The sequence below is a fragment of the Macrotis lagotis genome, chromosome 1 (assembly GCF_037893015.1).
Source record: "Macrotis lagotis isolate mMagLag1 chromosome 1, bilby.v1.9.chrom.fasta, whole genome shotgun sequence".
Lineage (NCBI taxonomy): Eukaryota > Metazoa > Chordata > Mammalia > Peramelemorphia > Peramelidae > Macrotis > Macrotis lagotis.
The window spans coordinates 775,034,676-775,050,693 of record NC_133658.1 but is presented as its reverse complement, the minus strand read 5'-3'; the positions used below and the strand labels follow the sequence as shown (position 1 = coordinate 775,050,693).

General features: G+C 33.0%; 1 protein-coding gene across 12 annotated transcripts in view; it reads right to left on the bottom strand.

The window, feature by feature from the left end:
- The window catches only part of CEP126 (centrosomal protein 126), a 113,128-nt gene that overhangs the window by 26,527 nt on the left and 70,583 nt on the right, over positions 1–16,018 (bottom strand). For 5 of the 12 annotated variants that reach the window (XR_012474358.1, XR_012474357.1, XM_074216544.1 and 2 more), the window contains exons 8-10: positions 15,528–15,591; positions 14,713–14,922; positions 13,134–13,198 (exon numbers count right to left, since the gene is read on the bottom strand). Coding sequence is in view for 10 of the 12 variants with exons in the window: in XM_074216544.1 (XP_074072645.1) it covers positions 13,134–13,198; positions 14,713–14,922; positions 15,528–15,591 (339 nt within the window). In the remaining 2 variants the exon portion in view is untranslated. Of the gene's footprint in view, positions 1–7,628; positions 8,045–9,411; positions 12,784–13,133; positions 13,199–14,712; positions 14,923–15,527; positions 15,592–16,018 lie in introns of those variants that run through there. The other 7 variants (XM_074216549.1, XM_074216550.1, XM_074216543.1 and 4 more) reach the window with 6 other exon arrangements.

The following is a 16,018-nucleotide window of genomic DNA, read 5'->3' as shown; positions in this document are numbered from 1 at the left end:
AACCCGGGCAAGCTGTCAAGAAATTGATGTACAATACTTCTTTGGGCAGCCAAATTTTGACATAATTTTCCATAAACCGTCAAAGTCTCGGTCAGATCTACAAATGTTGTATACAGACCTCTCTTCTGTTCCTGGCATTTCTCCTGGAGTTGGAGGGCAGTAAATGCCACTGTTCCTCACCCTTTCTGAAGCCACACTGGCTCTCAGGGAGGTGACTATCTTCCAGGTGAAGGATCAGCCTATTGAGAAGGACTAGCAAGATGGACAATGGAAGCAGCCTTGAATTCCTGGGGGATAATCTTTTCATGCCATATAACTTGGGAAATTTCAGTCAGCTTTTGTTTAAGCATTGAACTCTCCACCTTGTAAATCTCAACTGGAATAGAATCAGCATCAGGTGCTTTGCTACATAAAAGAATCCAATGGCATTTAAAACTTCTTCAGTTGGAACTTTAGCTAGGGACGGATTGACTTCAACTTGAGGTAAATGGTCAATGGCTTCTGCATTGATTGGTGACTATCTGATAAAATGCTAAGGAAGTGATCAGTCCTTTAACCCATAGTTTTAAGGATGTCATAAAAGCACTTTGGATTGTTACTATCTGCATAAAATTGAGTTTCACCTGCCTTCTCACCAAGCCAAGAGTAAGCTTTGTTTGTACTTTACTTTTGATGGAATTAAATGCTTCCTTCTTAGAAATAGATGAACTATGCTGCTGGTAAACCTCCATGGAATTCTTGTTTTTTCATTTAGCAACTTCTATATTTCCCCATCTTTTCATCAAACCATTCTTGATGTTTGTGAGTATTCTGACACTGATAAGGAAATGCAATTCTTTACAGCAAATCTCTGAAAGCTGCCCACTCCTTTTTTGCTCCACTGTTGCCAGCTATGTGTTGGATCAATTTTCCCTCCATGTTAGCAACAAACTTTTCCTGCTCAGAGAAGCACTCTAATCTCTTGACATTAATTTTCTTTTTGATAATCTTCTTACTTTGGGTCCACTGCTTTCATGAATATGAATAGGGGAAATTTTATATCTCTAAATGCTTACATGAATAAAATAGAGAAAGAAGAGATCAATGAATCAGGCATACAAAACAAAAAAAGCTAGAAAAAGAGCCCCAATTAATTACCATATTAGAAATTCTGAAAATCAAAGGAGAAATAAAATTGAATGAAACCTATTAAACTAAAAATTAAGAGTTGATTTCATAAAACCAGTAAAATAGATATACCTTTGAGTACTCTGATTAAAAAAAGAAAACCAAATTACCAGTATCAAAAATGAAGAGTGAACTTAACACCAATGAGGAAGATGTTAAAGCTGTAATTCAGACCTATTTTGCCCAGCTATATGCCATCAAATTTGACAACATAAATGAAATAGATGAATATTTATAAAAAATATAAATCTGGAAGGAAGAAATAAAATATTCAAATAATCCCTTTCAGAAAAAGAAACTGAATAAATCATCAATAAACTCCCTAAGAAAAAATCTCCAGGGCCAGATGAATTTACAAGCAAATGCTACCAAACAATTAATTCTAATTTTATATAAATTATTTGAAAAAAAGGTGAAGCAACAAACCTATCAGAAATCATATGATCATATCAATAGATGCTGAAAAAAGCTTTTTGACAAAATACAGCATCCATTCCTATTAAAAACACTAGAGTGTAGGAACAAATGGACTGTTCCTTAAAATAATTAGCAGTTTCTATCTGAAACTATCAACAAGCATTATATTCAATGGGGAGAGGCTAGAGCATTCCCAATAAGATCAGGGGTGAAACAAGGGTGCCCATTATCACCACTACTATTCAATATTGTATTAGAAATGTTAGCTTCAGTAATTAGAGAAGAAAAAAAATTGAAGGAATTAGAATTGTAAAGGAGGAGACAAAACTCTCACTCTTTGAAGATGACATGATGGTATACCTAGAGAATCCCAAGAAATCATCCATAAAACTACTGGAAACAATTAGCAATGTTAGCAAAGTTGCAGGTTATAAAATAAACTCTCATAAATCCTTAACTTTTCTATACATGTCTAGCAAGATACAGCAGGAAGAGCTAGAAAGAGAAATTCCATTCAAAGTAACCTCAGACAATATAAAATACTTGGGAGTCTACTTGCCAGGACAGACTCAGAAACTTTTTGAAAACAATTATAAAACACTTCTCACACAAATTAAATCAGATTTAAATAACTGGGCAAATATCAACTGCTCATGGATAGGTAGAGCTAATATAATAAAAATAACAATTCTACCAAAACTAAACTACCTGTTTAGTGCCCTACCAATCAAAATTCCAAAAAATTAATGAGTTAGAAAAAATTGTAAGTAAATTCATATGGAGAAATAAAAAGTCAAGAATTGTCAGGAATTTAATGAAAAAAAAATGCAAAAGAAGGTGGCTTAGCCCTACCTGATCTAAAATTATATTATAAAGCATCAGTCATCAAAACTCTTTGGTATTGGCTAAGAAATAGAGTGGTGGACCAGTGGAATACACTAGGTGTAAAAGCAGGAGACGATTATAGTAATGTGCTGTTTGATAAACCCAAAGAGTCCAGCCATTGGGATAAAAACTCCCTCTTTGATAAAAACTGCTGGGATAGGGCAGTTAGGTGGCGCAGTGGATAAAGCACTGGCTCTGGAGTCAGGAGTACCTGGGTTCAAATCGCAGACACTTAATAATTTCCTGGCTGTGTGGCCTTGGGCAAGCCACTTAACCCCATTTGCCTTGCAAAAACCTTAAAAAAAATAATCAAAAACTGCTGGGAAGTTATTATGGAAGAAACTTAGATTAGACCAACACCTCACACCCTTTACCAAGATAAGATCCAAATTGTTACAGGACTTAGACATAAAAAACAATACTATAAGCAAATTAGAAGATCAAGGATTAGTTTACCTGTCAGATCTATGGAAAGGGGAGCAGTTTATGACTAAGGAAGAGTTGGAGAACATCACCAAAAACCAATTAGATGATTTCGATTACATTAAATTAAAAAGCTTTTGCACAGATAAAACCACTTTAATCAAGATCAAAAGAAATGTAGTAAATTGGGAAACAATCTTTACAACTAATGATTCTGACAAAAGACTCATTTCTAAAATATACAGAGAACTGAGTCATATTTTTAAAAGAAAAAGCCATTCCCCAATTGACCAATGGTCAAAGGATATGCAAGGCAATTTACAGATGAAGAGATCAAAGCAATCCATAGTCATATGAAAAAAATGCTCTAAATCATTACTTATTAGAGAAATGTAAATTAAAGCTTCTCTGAGGTACCACCTCACACCGCTCAGATTGGCCAATATGACCAGGAAGGATAATGATCATTGTTGGAAGGGTTGTGGGAAATCTGGGACACTATTACACTGTTGGTGGAGCTGTGAACTCATCCAACCCTTCTGGAGAACTATTTGGAACTACACCCAAAGGGCAACAAAAATGTGCACACCCTTTGACCTAGCAATACCACTACTGGGTCTATACCCTGAAGACATGAAGAAAAAGGGCAAAAACATTATTTGAACAAAAATATTTATAGCAGCCCTGTTTGTGGTGGCAAAGAACTGGCAATCAAGTAAATGTCTTTCAATTGGGGAATGGCTTAGCAAACTGAGGTATATGTATGTCATAGAACACTATTGTTCTATTAGAAACCAGGAGGGACGGGATTTCAGGGAAGCCTGGAGAGATTTGCATGAACTGATGGTGAGTGAGATGAGCAGAACCAGAAAAACCCTGTATACCCTCACAGCAACATGGGAGTGATATTCGACTTTGAAGGACTTGCTCATTCCATCAGTGCAACAATCAGGAACAATTTTGGGCTGTCTACAAAGGAGAGTGCCATCTGTATCCAGATAAGGAGCTGTGTGGTGTTTGAACAAAGTTCAAGGACTATTCCCTTTAATTCATAAAAAAACCCAGATATCTTATTGTCTGATCTTGTTACCTCTTAGACTTCTCCTCTTTTCTTTAAGGATAAGATTTCTCTCTCATCACACCCAATTTGGATCAAGGTACAACATGGAAACAAAGTAAAGACTGATGCTTTCTGTAGTGGGGTGGGGGGGGAGGGAAGTAAGATTGGGGGGAAAATTGTAAAACTCAAATAAGATCTTTAATAAAAATAAATTTAAAAAAAAAAGAAAAAAATAGGCGAAGAAGCAGTTCTGACAAATTCCTTATATGACATCAATACAGTGCTGATACCTAAAACCAGGAAAAGCCAAAACAGTCAAACTATAGGATCAATCTGCCTAATGAATACTGATGTAAAAAATTTAAAATTTTAGCAAAGTGATTACAATGAGTTATCACCAGGATAATACACCATGACCAAGTAGCATTTATACCAGACAGATGGGGATAGTTCAATATTAGGAAGACAATCATTATAATTGAACATATCAATAAGAAAATTGTAATGAGAAATTATGTAATCATCTCAATAATTACTTGAAAAAGCCTTTGAGAAAATACAGAAGCCATTTTCCTATTAAAAATACTAGAGAGAGCATAGGAATAAATAAAAATTTCCTTAAAGCAGTATCTATCTAAAACCAGCAACAACCATTATTTGTAATGGGGATAAACTAGAAGCATTCCCAATAAGATCAGGGGCGACACAAGAATGTTAGCTTGTAATTCACCACGTTATTAAATATTGCATTAGAAATGTTAATATGAAAAGAAAAAAATGAAGGAATTAGAATAGGCAATGAGGAAACAAAACTCTGTCTTTGCAGATGATACGATAGTATACTTAGAGAACTGTAGAAAATTAACTAAAAAACTACTTGAGACAATTAACAACTTTAGCAGATATAAAACAAGCCCACACAAAGTAGCTTTTCTATATATTACCAACAAAGCTCAACAGTAAGAGACAGAAAGATAAATTCCTTTGAAAGGACCTGTAAACAACATAAAATACTTGGGAATCTACCTCCCAAGAGAAACCCCAAAACTATATAAACATAATTACAAAGAACTTTACATACAAATAAAGTCAGATCTAAACAACTGGAAAAAATGTAAATTGCTCTTGGTTAGCTGAGCTAATATAATAAAAATGACAATTCAACCTAAATTAAATCACTCATTCAGTGTCATGCTAATCAAACTACCAAAAAACTATTTGTCAGAGCTAGGAAAAAAATTACAAAATTTATCTGGAGGAAAGGTCAAGAATAGGAATAGAATAAATGAAAAAAAATGAAAAGGATTGTAGCCTAACCATAACAAACAAAACTATAATATAAAGTGGCAGTTATCAAAACTGTCTGCCACTGGCTAAGAAATAGAGAAGTGGATCAGCATAAAGATTAGGTACAAAACAAATCATGATAAATGATTACAGTAATCTTCTGTTTGATAAATCCAAAGGCTCTCGCTTCTGGGATAAGATCTAATTATTTGACAAAAACTGTTGAGAAACTAGAAAATAGTTTGGCAAAAATTAGACATAGACCAACATCTCACACCCTGTATAAGACTGAAATGGGTACAGGATTTAGATATAAGGGGTGATAAGTCAATTAGAGAAACAAGAAATAGTCTTTATCTGTCAGATCTTATGAAATGGTGAGGAGTTTATGATCAAACAAGAGCTAGAGAACATTATAAATTGGAAAATGGATAATTTCAACTACATAAAAATAAAAAGGTTTTACATAAATAAAATCAATTCAACAAAGATTAGAAAGAATGCAAAAAAGTTGGGAAATGATTTTCAGAGTATCTATTTATATAAAATATATAAAAAATGGAGTCAAATTTGTAAGGTGACAAGTCATCTCCAATTGATAAATGGTTAAGGGATATGAACAGGTAGTTTTCATATGAAGAAATTAAAGCTATCTACAGTCATATGAAAATATACTCCAAATCATTACTGATTAGAGTAATACAAATTAAAACAATTCTTTAGTTACCACCTCACACCTATCAGATTGTTAAAATGCCAGAAAAAGAAAATGATCAGTGCTGGAGAGGATACGGGAAATCTGGGACAGCAAATGTACTGTTGGTGGAGTTGTGAACTATTCCAGTCATTCTGGAAAGCAATTTGGAACTATGCCCAAAACACAGTAAAATGTACATAACCATTCACCCAATATTAACTCTATTCTCCAAAGAGATCATATAAAAGGGAAGAGACTCGCATGCACAAAAATATTTATAGCAGTTCTTTTTGTAGTGGCAAAGAATTAGAGACTGAGGGTGTGCCCATCAGTTGGAGAAAGGCTAAATAAGGTATTGTTTATGAATATAATGGATTATTCTGTAGAAAATCTTAAGTGGTAGACTTTAGAAAAGCCTGGAAAGACTTGCATCAATTTATGCTAAGTGAGTGAAGTGTGCAGAACCAGGAGATAACTGTACAGATTAACAGCAATACTTAGTTCCTCTCAGAAGTTTAGTGATTAAGGACAATTGTGAGAAATCTCCCCACAACCAGGAAAAAAAAATTATGGAGTCTGAATGTAGAGTAGATTTATTTTTAAAAATTTCTTTGATGTTTTTTCTTTCTCATAGTTTCCCCCCACTTTAGTTCTAATTCTTCTTTCCTAACATGACTAAAATGGAAATATATTAAACATGACTGTACAAGTATAACCTATATTAGATTGTTTGCTGCCATGAGGAGTTGGGAGGGAAAAGAAGGCTGTAGAAAATGTAGAACTCAAAAGCTTGCAAAAGGATGAATGCTGAAAACTGCTTTTGCATATGTCTGGGAAAAATTTTTTTAAAAAGTAAAAAAAAAAAGATTAAACTATAACCAAATATAAAACAAGTTATAATCTAGTTAATTGTGTAACCTATTTGGAGTAAATACTGTTGCAACATATGATGGCAGCCTAAATGGAATCTAAAAAAAAAAAGTCAAAGAATCTGTCAGTCTAATCCTATTTGGGGAGAGGGTACACCTTGACTGCCTGATATAATCAGTTTTTCTTGGCCTCTATCCTCATTTCCACTATAGAAATTAATCAGGGTATTAATTATTCCCTAAAGTCACTTCCCTTTGCCTTGATTCCTCAAGTAATTTTTCTGATAAAAATCATTTTCCAAAGTATACTTTTCTACCAGAAAGTGAAGGTTCTAACCTGTGGGTTTAAGTATTTGGCCTGTTATGACAGTTTTCAGAGTAAATCAATAACTGGTTTTGTAGATCATCAATCATTAATTTTGAGTTTGGTTAGTATCTCAAGGTCTGATCATCCCTAATGAGAATATTCAAGTTACTTAACATGCAAAGATGAGAACCAGACTGAACTTGTGGTGACCCTCTCAAATTTAGATAGGAATGGAGAAAAGAAGAGATGAGGTGGAGGAGGGAAGAACAGAAGGAAGAGGAAGAAAAAAGGTGTGTGTGTGTGTGAGAGAGAGAGGGGGAGGGAGGGAGAGAAAGAGAGAAAGAGAGAGGGAGAGAGGGAGAGAGGGAGAGAGGGAGAGAGAGAGATAGAGAGAGGGAGAAAGAGAAGACAAATGGCTATCTTCCTTTCCATAACCCCTTTAATATACAATAAAATAAAACTGAAGACCAGAAAACTGTACAATATCTTTTACAAATTTAATTGAATTTATTAGGAATTTCAGAAAAACAAAGTTTTAAGAGTATAGCTCATACATAATCTGAATAGCAAAATATTTTTCTTTCTAAAGTAAATTTACATCCAGTAGCATGCTCATTAAAAAACAATGAGGTATTTCCATTCTTTTAAAATGCATTTAACAATAAAGTGCATAATAAAGCAGAATTGACATCATAAATGTAAACTAGTTTGTTAATATTCATTACTTGTGTTATCAATTTGCCTTCATTTTACAATTTATTGTATAGTGCTTAAAATGGTTATATAATTCAGAAATATATATTTACAAGATAATTTCAAAATAGAGGTTCCATCTAGTGGTTGTTCCATTAATATTTTCTCTGCATTTGAGACTGAACTTCAGTGGATATACTGCGGCCTATAGATAGGGAGGTTGTCCATGGCTGACTGTTCTGTAATATAATTAGTTTATGAAAATTATTCTGAATGCTATGGCTTTAACATATTGTTAATCAGGTGTCCTTCATATTTTAACATAAAGAGTATTTATTCATTCATTAAAAATTTAGCTCAAAATTCTGAAGTGTCACAATAACATTTCCATTACATTTATGTTACTGGTAAAACATCTTTAGTTAAGAAGCCAACTTACTAGTTTTGCTTTTTATAAGAACTTTTCACTTTAAACTTGCATGTGAAAGAAACATAATAAAGGATGCAAAAGCACACTAAAAGCAACTTGCTTAGTGAAATAGTTTAAATGTAATACAGCACTTTTAAAAAAATAAGCAAAATTTTTTGAATTGAAATTCTGGCTCCTCGAATTCAAAATCAACATAGAAAATCAAAACCTGGGGGGTGGTAGCGGTCCTAAGAATGCTTATAGAATGGTTTCTGAATCTACAAGATACAGTTCTCACAAGATAAGGGGAAAATGGTCCAGAGAAGAGACTGGATTACCCCCTTTTTTTCCCCTAGCAGAACCATGAGATAAGGAGAAAAGCTTATAATTCAATTCTATTTAACTATCTACTAAGACTATGAGTTCTGTATTTCAACTGTATAATATTTAAAGGAGCTCTGGAAAGACTATTTTGTTTGGGTATCTACACACACACACACACACACACATACACACACACACACACACACACACACACACACACACAGACAAACACACACACCACTGTGATGTGATCTCAGTACAGGTATTTTTCTCTACCAGAACAGATTTCAAGCTGTCTGAGTCTTCATGAGTTATTGTAGCCCCCAAAAAGATATCAAGTTGGTGGCCAAACCCTTGTCTGAAGAGGCACCCCCTCTTGCCCTCCTACTCAGAACTTAGCTGGTTAGTCATCAGACAGAAGATAATATATACTTGAGTGTGAGATTTTGTGGGACTGATACATTTTTGAGAAGCTTGGGTTATTTCCACCAAAATATGAGGGTTTTTATAGAGCAGTTTTTTTATAGGAAAGAAAACATTTTAGGATGTAAAAACTAAGTTCAAGTTAAAAATGAAATCTCTCATACATTGCAGACTGACACCATAATTGCTGATCATAAATCTGCATTTCACTTATCACAGATGATATTCCAAATAATAATTTACAAATGTCTATCATGTATATAAGTCTGCTATGTACAGTGGGAGATACAAAATCATATAAAACAATTTCTGCCTTCAAGATGCTTATAATATACTTAATGTCTCTGAGCAACTAAGACATATAAATACAAAAATTAACTAATACTATAAAAAGAATGTGATAAATGCTAAATGAATGATACAGATATCATATTCTATTTCTTTAGATCTCAAAACAAAAAAATTTAAGCTCTTTTATCCATAGAATTTCTCATATTTCTAGAAAGAACTGGCTTATAGATTCCATTTTTATTTATGTGATAGTCAATATATTAAGATGGCACTTTTCTAGATGTAACTTAGAATTTCTCTTCAATTCCCTGATCCATGAAATTAAATAATAACTCATGTCAACTTAGAAGGATGTCTTTATAGGAAGCCAGATAGTGTAGTGGACAAAGGACTTGACTTGGAATCAAGAAAATCTAAGTTTAAAACCTACTTCAAATACTTAAACTCTATGACGACTCTAAGCAAGCCATTTGATCTCTACCTCAAACTCATCATATAAGGATAATAATAGCATCTACTTATCTCCTAGATGATAATCTTATTGTAAAGTGTTATAAATTTAGAGTGCTATATAAAGACATGCTATTATCATTAAATTTAGTGGAGTGCCCCAGGGAACTGTGGGTCTTTTGCTTTTGAAATTTTGTCAGTGACTCAGATAATATGTCATGCTTGCCAAATGTGAAGATGATACAAAGTCAGAAGGGATAGCTAATATTAAATAACAGAGTCAATATCCCAAAAGCTCATTGAGCATAATCTAATGAAATGAATTTTAATGGAGAGATATATATAGTCTTATGTTAGGCTGAAAAAAAATGTCACAAGTACAAGACAGGTGATGGATAGATAGGTAGATGTTAATTAGAAAAAAGATATGGATAATCAACAGTGACATATGCTAGAAAAAAAGCTAATGTTCAAGATTAAATTTACAGTCTTACTGTATTATGTCTTAGTCATATCATAATATGAATTTTATTCTATCTAGACAACACATTTTAGGAAGGAGGGAGAGTAACCAGGATAGTGATAATCCTTGAGATCCAGTCATATGAGTATCCATTGCAGAAAGTAGAAATAACTGGCATGGAAAACTGAGAACATGGGAAGTCATGCTACATACATTGTCTTTAACTATCTGACAGACTGTCATGTCTAAAATTGATTTACTTGTTTTGCTTGATCTTTTTAGGCAGATATAGGACCAAAGAGTAGAAGTGGTATGGAGATATATTTAGGCTTACAATAATAAAAAGACAATTCCTAACAATTAGAGGTGATCAAAAGAGAAATGAACAACTTTGGGAGATAAGGTGTTGGAAAAGCTAATTACTAAGGTGTCTAATGTTTTAGCACTTCTGGGCCATATTTATTGCCCAATAAAAATCTGACAAGAGCTGCATATATAATGTAATATTTATGACTACACTATAACCCATATATCATCAATGAGCATAATAAAAAATGTAATAATGTCCACATGAATGAGCTTTAGGGGTCGCATGAGGTCTGTGGGCTGTAGCTTGGATACACCTGTTTCTGTTTTGATGTGGCTTGTATGGGTTAGCCTCTGAGGTTCCTTCCAACTTTGAGATGTTGAGAAATGGAATTAAGACTAGAAAATTTCATTTTGGTTTATAAATTGTTTATAAATTATATAAACATAAATTGTATATTTAATTTTGATCAAAAGTTTATGCAGATCATATCAGAAAGAGAAATAGAGACCTATCTTTATTGGGAAGGGGATGCCACTGACTTGCTTAGTAAACCAGATTACTGATATCTTATTACTCTTAAAATCAAATGTTTCTCCTAATATTTAACCTAAATTACACGATGCAATCAGATTGTAATATTAATTTTATTATCAATGAAAACAAAGCCACTGTATGTGAGTACTTACTATTTAAAAACATCTCTGAATTTATCCATCAATGGATGTACAAAGATTGTAATACAGATTATATTCTCCTTATACTTTATTTTATTTTTAGGTTTTTACAAGGCAATGGGGTTAAGTGGCTTGCCTAAGGTCACAAAGCTAGGTAATTATTAAGTGTCTGAGGCTGTATTTGAACTCGAGTACTCCTGACTCCTGGGCTGTTGTTTTATACACTGCGCCACCTAGCCGCCTCTCCTTATGCTTTAAATAATTGCTGTTAAGACTTTCTATATATTATCTCACTTGAGATTTCATGAACTGCTGTTGCCAAAATAAAAAAAATAACATCTCATAACTAAATTCTGATTAATTTTTCTCAACTTAGACTAGTCTTTAAATGCCTTGCACTAAAGTTTTATCACCAGATATAGGAATGATTTTCATGTGCAAGAGGATTATGCTTGTTTGCTTAGCCCTGGAAAATGCATGGACCTTACATATGGGTGAAAGTTAGCGATACATTTTTGAATCAAAAAGGGATTAAAAAACCCTTTTCTAATAATTATAGGTGTTTAAAGTGGAATTTTGATGATCACCTCTCTTTCTATTTATCCTCTTTAGGTCTTTTCTTCTCCAAATCAGTCTTCAAGGAAACTTTATTCAGCTTTCTCCATAGATGGAATGCTCGCCCAATTTAGAATCTTTGACTTTTAGACTCAGCTCTAGTTCTGCCTCCTCCAGGAAGCCTTTGCTACTCTTCCCAGTGACTAGTGCTAGTCCTTCTAATATTATCTTTTACCTACTCTGTGTTTATCTTTGAACATTCTGGTTTATATGTTTTGTCTTCTCCTTTAGAATGTAAGATCTTTGAGGGCAGATCGCATTTACTTTTCCTCAAATTCTTAGCACAGTGCCTGTTATACTGTCAAGTCAACTAGCATTTATTAAGCTTCTATTAACTAATAAATGCTTGTTGATTGACTATCCCCAGTCTGACATATTACTCTTCTGTATTTCTATGCAGCAGGTTGTTTGTATCATCTTGTTAAATTATTCAATACTACTATTTTTTGTCATTTGTGTTCTTTCTATACCCATTTCTCTTTTACTGATAAACTTCTTGAGGGCAGAGACTATGTTCATTAATTTCTATTCCTAGAAAAATTCCCTGTACATAGTAGACTTTTAATACATGTTCCATGACCTAAACATTTTCAAAAGTATTATATGGCTTTGCAAATTGGTGGCTGTTGAAAAATGACTTAATACAATTGATGGATGATACTCCATGTTTTTCCTGCTCTTAGTCAAGCAATGCAACTTTAATGTAGACTTCATCAATAAACTCAATGCTGAATCTCATTCTAATTTATAAAGATATCTTTATTGGATTAAGTATGAATTCTGTATTAACTATTTCATTAAGGAATTCCCAAAGGAGGCCTTTGGGATGTTGAGTTCTAGAAAGTACATGATAGAAACCAGAGTAAAGAGTCACTGAAAACTCCAAAGGGTATTCATGAAGACTGACATTCTGATCTTTGCCTGTCCTCTCATAAAGCTTTTTTGTTGAAATGGTCTAGATGTAAGTCAGTTTCCTCCTTACACCAGGACATCCATTTGTGCCATTCTAAAGGTATGCCCTTTTATTTTGAAAGCAGATATAAAAATATGGTATAGAAGACAGAACCCTGATTTTTAGAGTCAAGAGAAACTATTTCCTCCCTGGTTTTTCTCATTACTACCTGTGTGACCCTAGGCAAGTCATTTGCCATTTCTGGGTCTCATTTTCTTATTTATAAAATCAGTGGGTTGGACTAGATGATCTCTAAGGTCAATTCTTGCTCTTTAAATTTTGAGTTCCCATGAGAAGCATTGCTATGAATGAGTAATGGTAAGGTTCTCATCTCTAAACTAACTAAGTTATTATCAACATGGGAGAGATTTTATTTCTACACACAAACAACTAAAAACAGTTAATCTCAATACTTACCAGAGGTGATGCTATTTGTAAAATGCTTTTGATGGATGGGTTTTTGCAAATGGCTTCTTGGACATCTAAAAAAATTTCATAATTAAAAAATGCTGTGGTAATGTATATTAAACAAATGCATGAATCGCATAAAGAATACTTTACAACTTTCATTTATCAATAAATCTTAACATTAAATGAAGAATGTTCTATGTATGCTTAGTATACTTTTATGTTAGTGGAAAAATACAAATGTGGATTCCTGTCATTGTACTGCCAGTTATGAGGCAGCTAAGGGACAAAGTAAGATATGTGAAAGCTATTTTTAATTGTAAAGGATCATATATGTCTAAGCTATTATTTTACCAGTATGGGCATTAACATTAGACAATGTAAGCAATCTGATTGAAAAAAATATATATATATATCTGCATATGCATATATATTTAAATTACATTAATAGAAAAGTATAATTACTTGAGAATTTTGATAACAAGCTATTTACAAATATTAAATTTTCATAAAGTGCCTTTTACCCTAGAAGAATCACTATCACAAAAATAAGAGTAGGTTCTGTTATTCCTGTTTTGTTGATGAGGCACAGAAAGCTGAACTAATATTCTCAAGGTGATGGAATGGATTAATGGTAGAGCCAGGGAAAAAACAGAGGCCTTCTGATTTTTAGGACACCCCCCCCCACCCAAATATCTGGGCAAAAAGTGAAAAATTTCAGTTAGTCATCTAGATATTTTCAAATATGGTCAGTATCAATAAACAAAAAACAAACCAAAAAACCCATCCCTATGACTGATTACATTTTTTCATCTCAATTTTTCAATAGCAACACTTAGTGCTACATGCTTTTTCTTAATACAGGAGAAACAAGTTCTCTGTCACCTGTTGCTTCGTGCATTCAAAAATTAAAATTCTAATAGCTATATTCTTGAAATAAAAGGAATAGTCTGGTAAACTTAGAATATTTTTCTTTTTAGGTTTTTGCAAGGCAAATGGGGTTAAGTGGCTTGCCCAAGGCCACACAACTAGGTAATTATTAAGTGTCTGAGGCTGCATTTGAACTCAGGTACTCCTGACTCCAGGGCTGGTGCTCTACCTATTGTGCCCCGGAATAGTCTTTTAAAGTCAGTTTAAGTAGTCAGTTCCAAAACATATTTTGAGGACATTATTTCAAATATAATCTAATTTCTAGACCAATAAAATAACTTACTTTAAGAGAGCTGTGATTTCATTGTAATAGATTCTCCTGCCACTGATGCAACACAACCCTTCCTCAACCTCTTGATTTTCTTTGGCCAAAAATGCATTTCCTTATGGCCAACCTCCTGGTGAAAAGTCCCCCCTCATTGAATTTAGCTAGGCTAGTTCTGAGGTAACTGATGCAAAGTCTGCTTTCAGATCAGTCTTTGAAGCCTTTATAGAGCTTGTAGCAACTTCCAGCATTTAGTACTCTAATGACTTAGCTTTTTGAGTACAGGATTATCAACATGCCACAATATGGCATTAGGATTTTAATAAAAGGTTATTAACATTATCAAAATATTCAGTATTGTGTTCAGTATAGCAAAACTATTCAAATGCTTACAATGCAATCTTTGATTGAGGTGATTAAGTGATTCTATGATCTTCTGTTCTTCAAAAGACAGTGCAACAATATTTAATCTTTGTGTCTTATGTAAAGGAAGAGTTGGTCTGTTTGGCTGCATGGGTTTCATGGCAGTTAGAATTTTATCCTCTGGAACTGATGATTTAACTAAGTTTTCAGTCATCAAAAACTGAGCAGTACTTTCTGAAACTAGAGAAGTTGTGCAAAAGCATTAACAGGATGATATTTTTCTTTCAGTTGAAAAGATAAAAACATATAGATTGTGTTATTTTCATGAATTTGATATAAAACCCAGTCACCTGACAATCTTTTAACCAGAATTCTACCATTATTGATAGTCATAATAATCATATTGAGGAATGAAAACTTTTGAAATGCTTCCTGAATAAAAGAAAAATTAAATTATAGTCATGATAGTTGAGTTAAAATACATTTTTTATCCATTGATCTTGAGATTGCACATAAAGAAGATGAATAAGACAGTTTTTCCACAATGATTTACGTGGAAGGATATGGAGAAAAACAAGAAAAAAGAACCAGAAAAGTTACATATTTTGTCTTTTGAATGACTTTACTGTAATTAGTTTGATATAGCAGCAAATAAATCCAGGAAGACTTATCAGAGATATAAGAAAAGCTGTAAGGGACACTTGAATTAAGAAAAATCAGATTTAAAAATAACTTGCCAATGTAGCAGCATGGTGAGTGCATGAGAATTAACAATGAAAAAATGTAAAGAAACAAATAAAGGTCTATGATTAGTTCAGTGAAAAAATATGAAAACTCAAGCATACCTTCTTCAGCATGAGAAATACCACTCAGACTTTGTACTGGTTCAGTTGAACTTAGTTGTATATTCTGTAAAAATTGAAAAAAAAAACCCACTTTTTCTGAATTTTAAAAACATATAAATTATACAGTAATAGACTTCTTCAGTATTTAATTGAAATGATTATTTTAGTGTTCTTCAAGTATTTTTAAGTTCAAAGTTTTTCAGTGTTAAGAATTATCTGAATTATATATGAAACTATATGTTTAAAATATTTTTACAAAAATTTTGAAATTATTCTTAGTAAGTTCATTGAGAGTTCCAGAAATTTACAGTTAAAAGAGTGTTGAATTTGGAGTTCAGAGGTCTTAGCTTCAAATTCTGGCTCTATCACTTGCTAATTGTGTCTTGGGCAAGGCATCTAAGCTTCTGGTGGTTTGTTTCCTCCCCATAAAAGGAAAATATTCTAGATGAATGCAAAGGATCTTGTCAGCTCTCCCTCTATATTCTTAATAA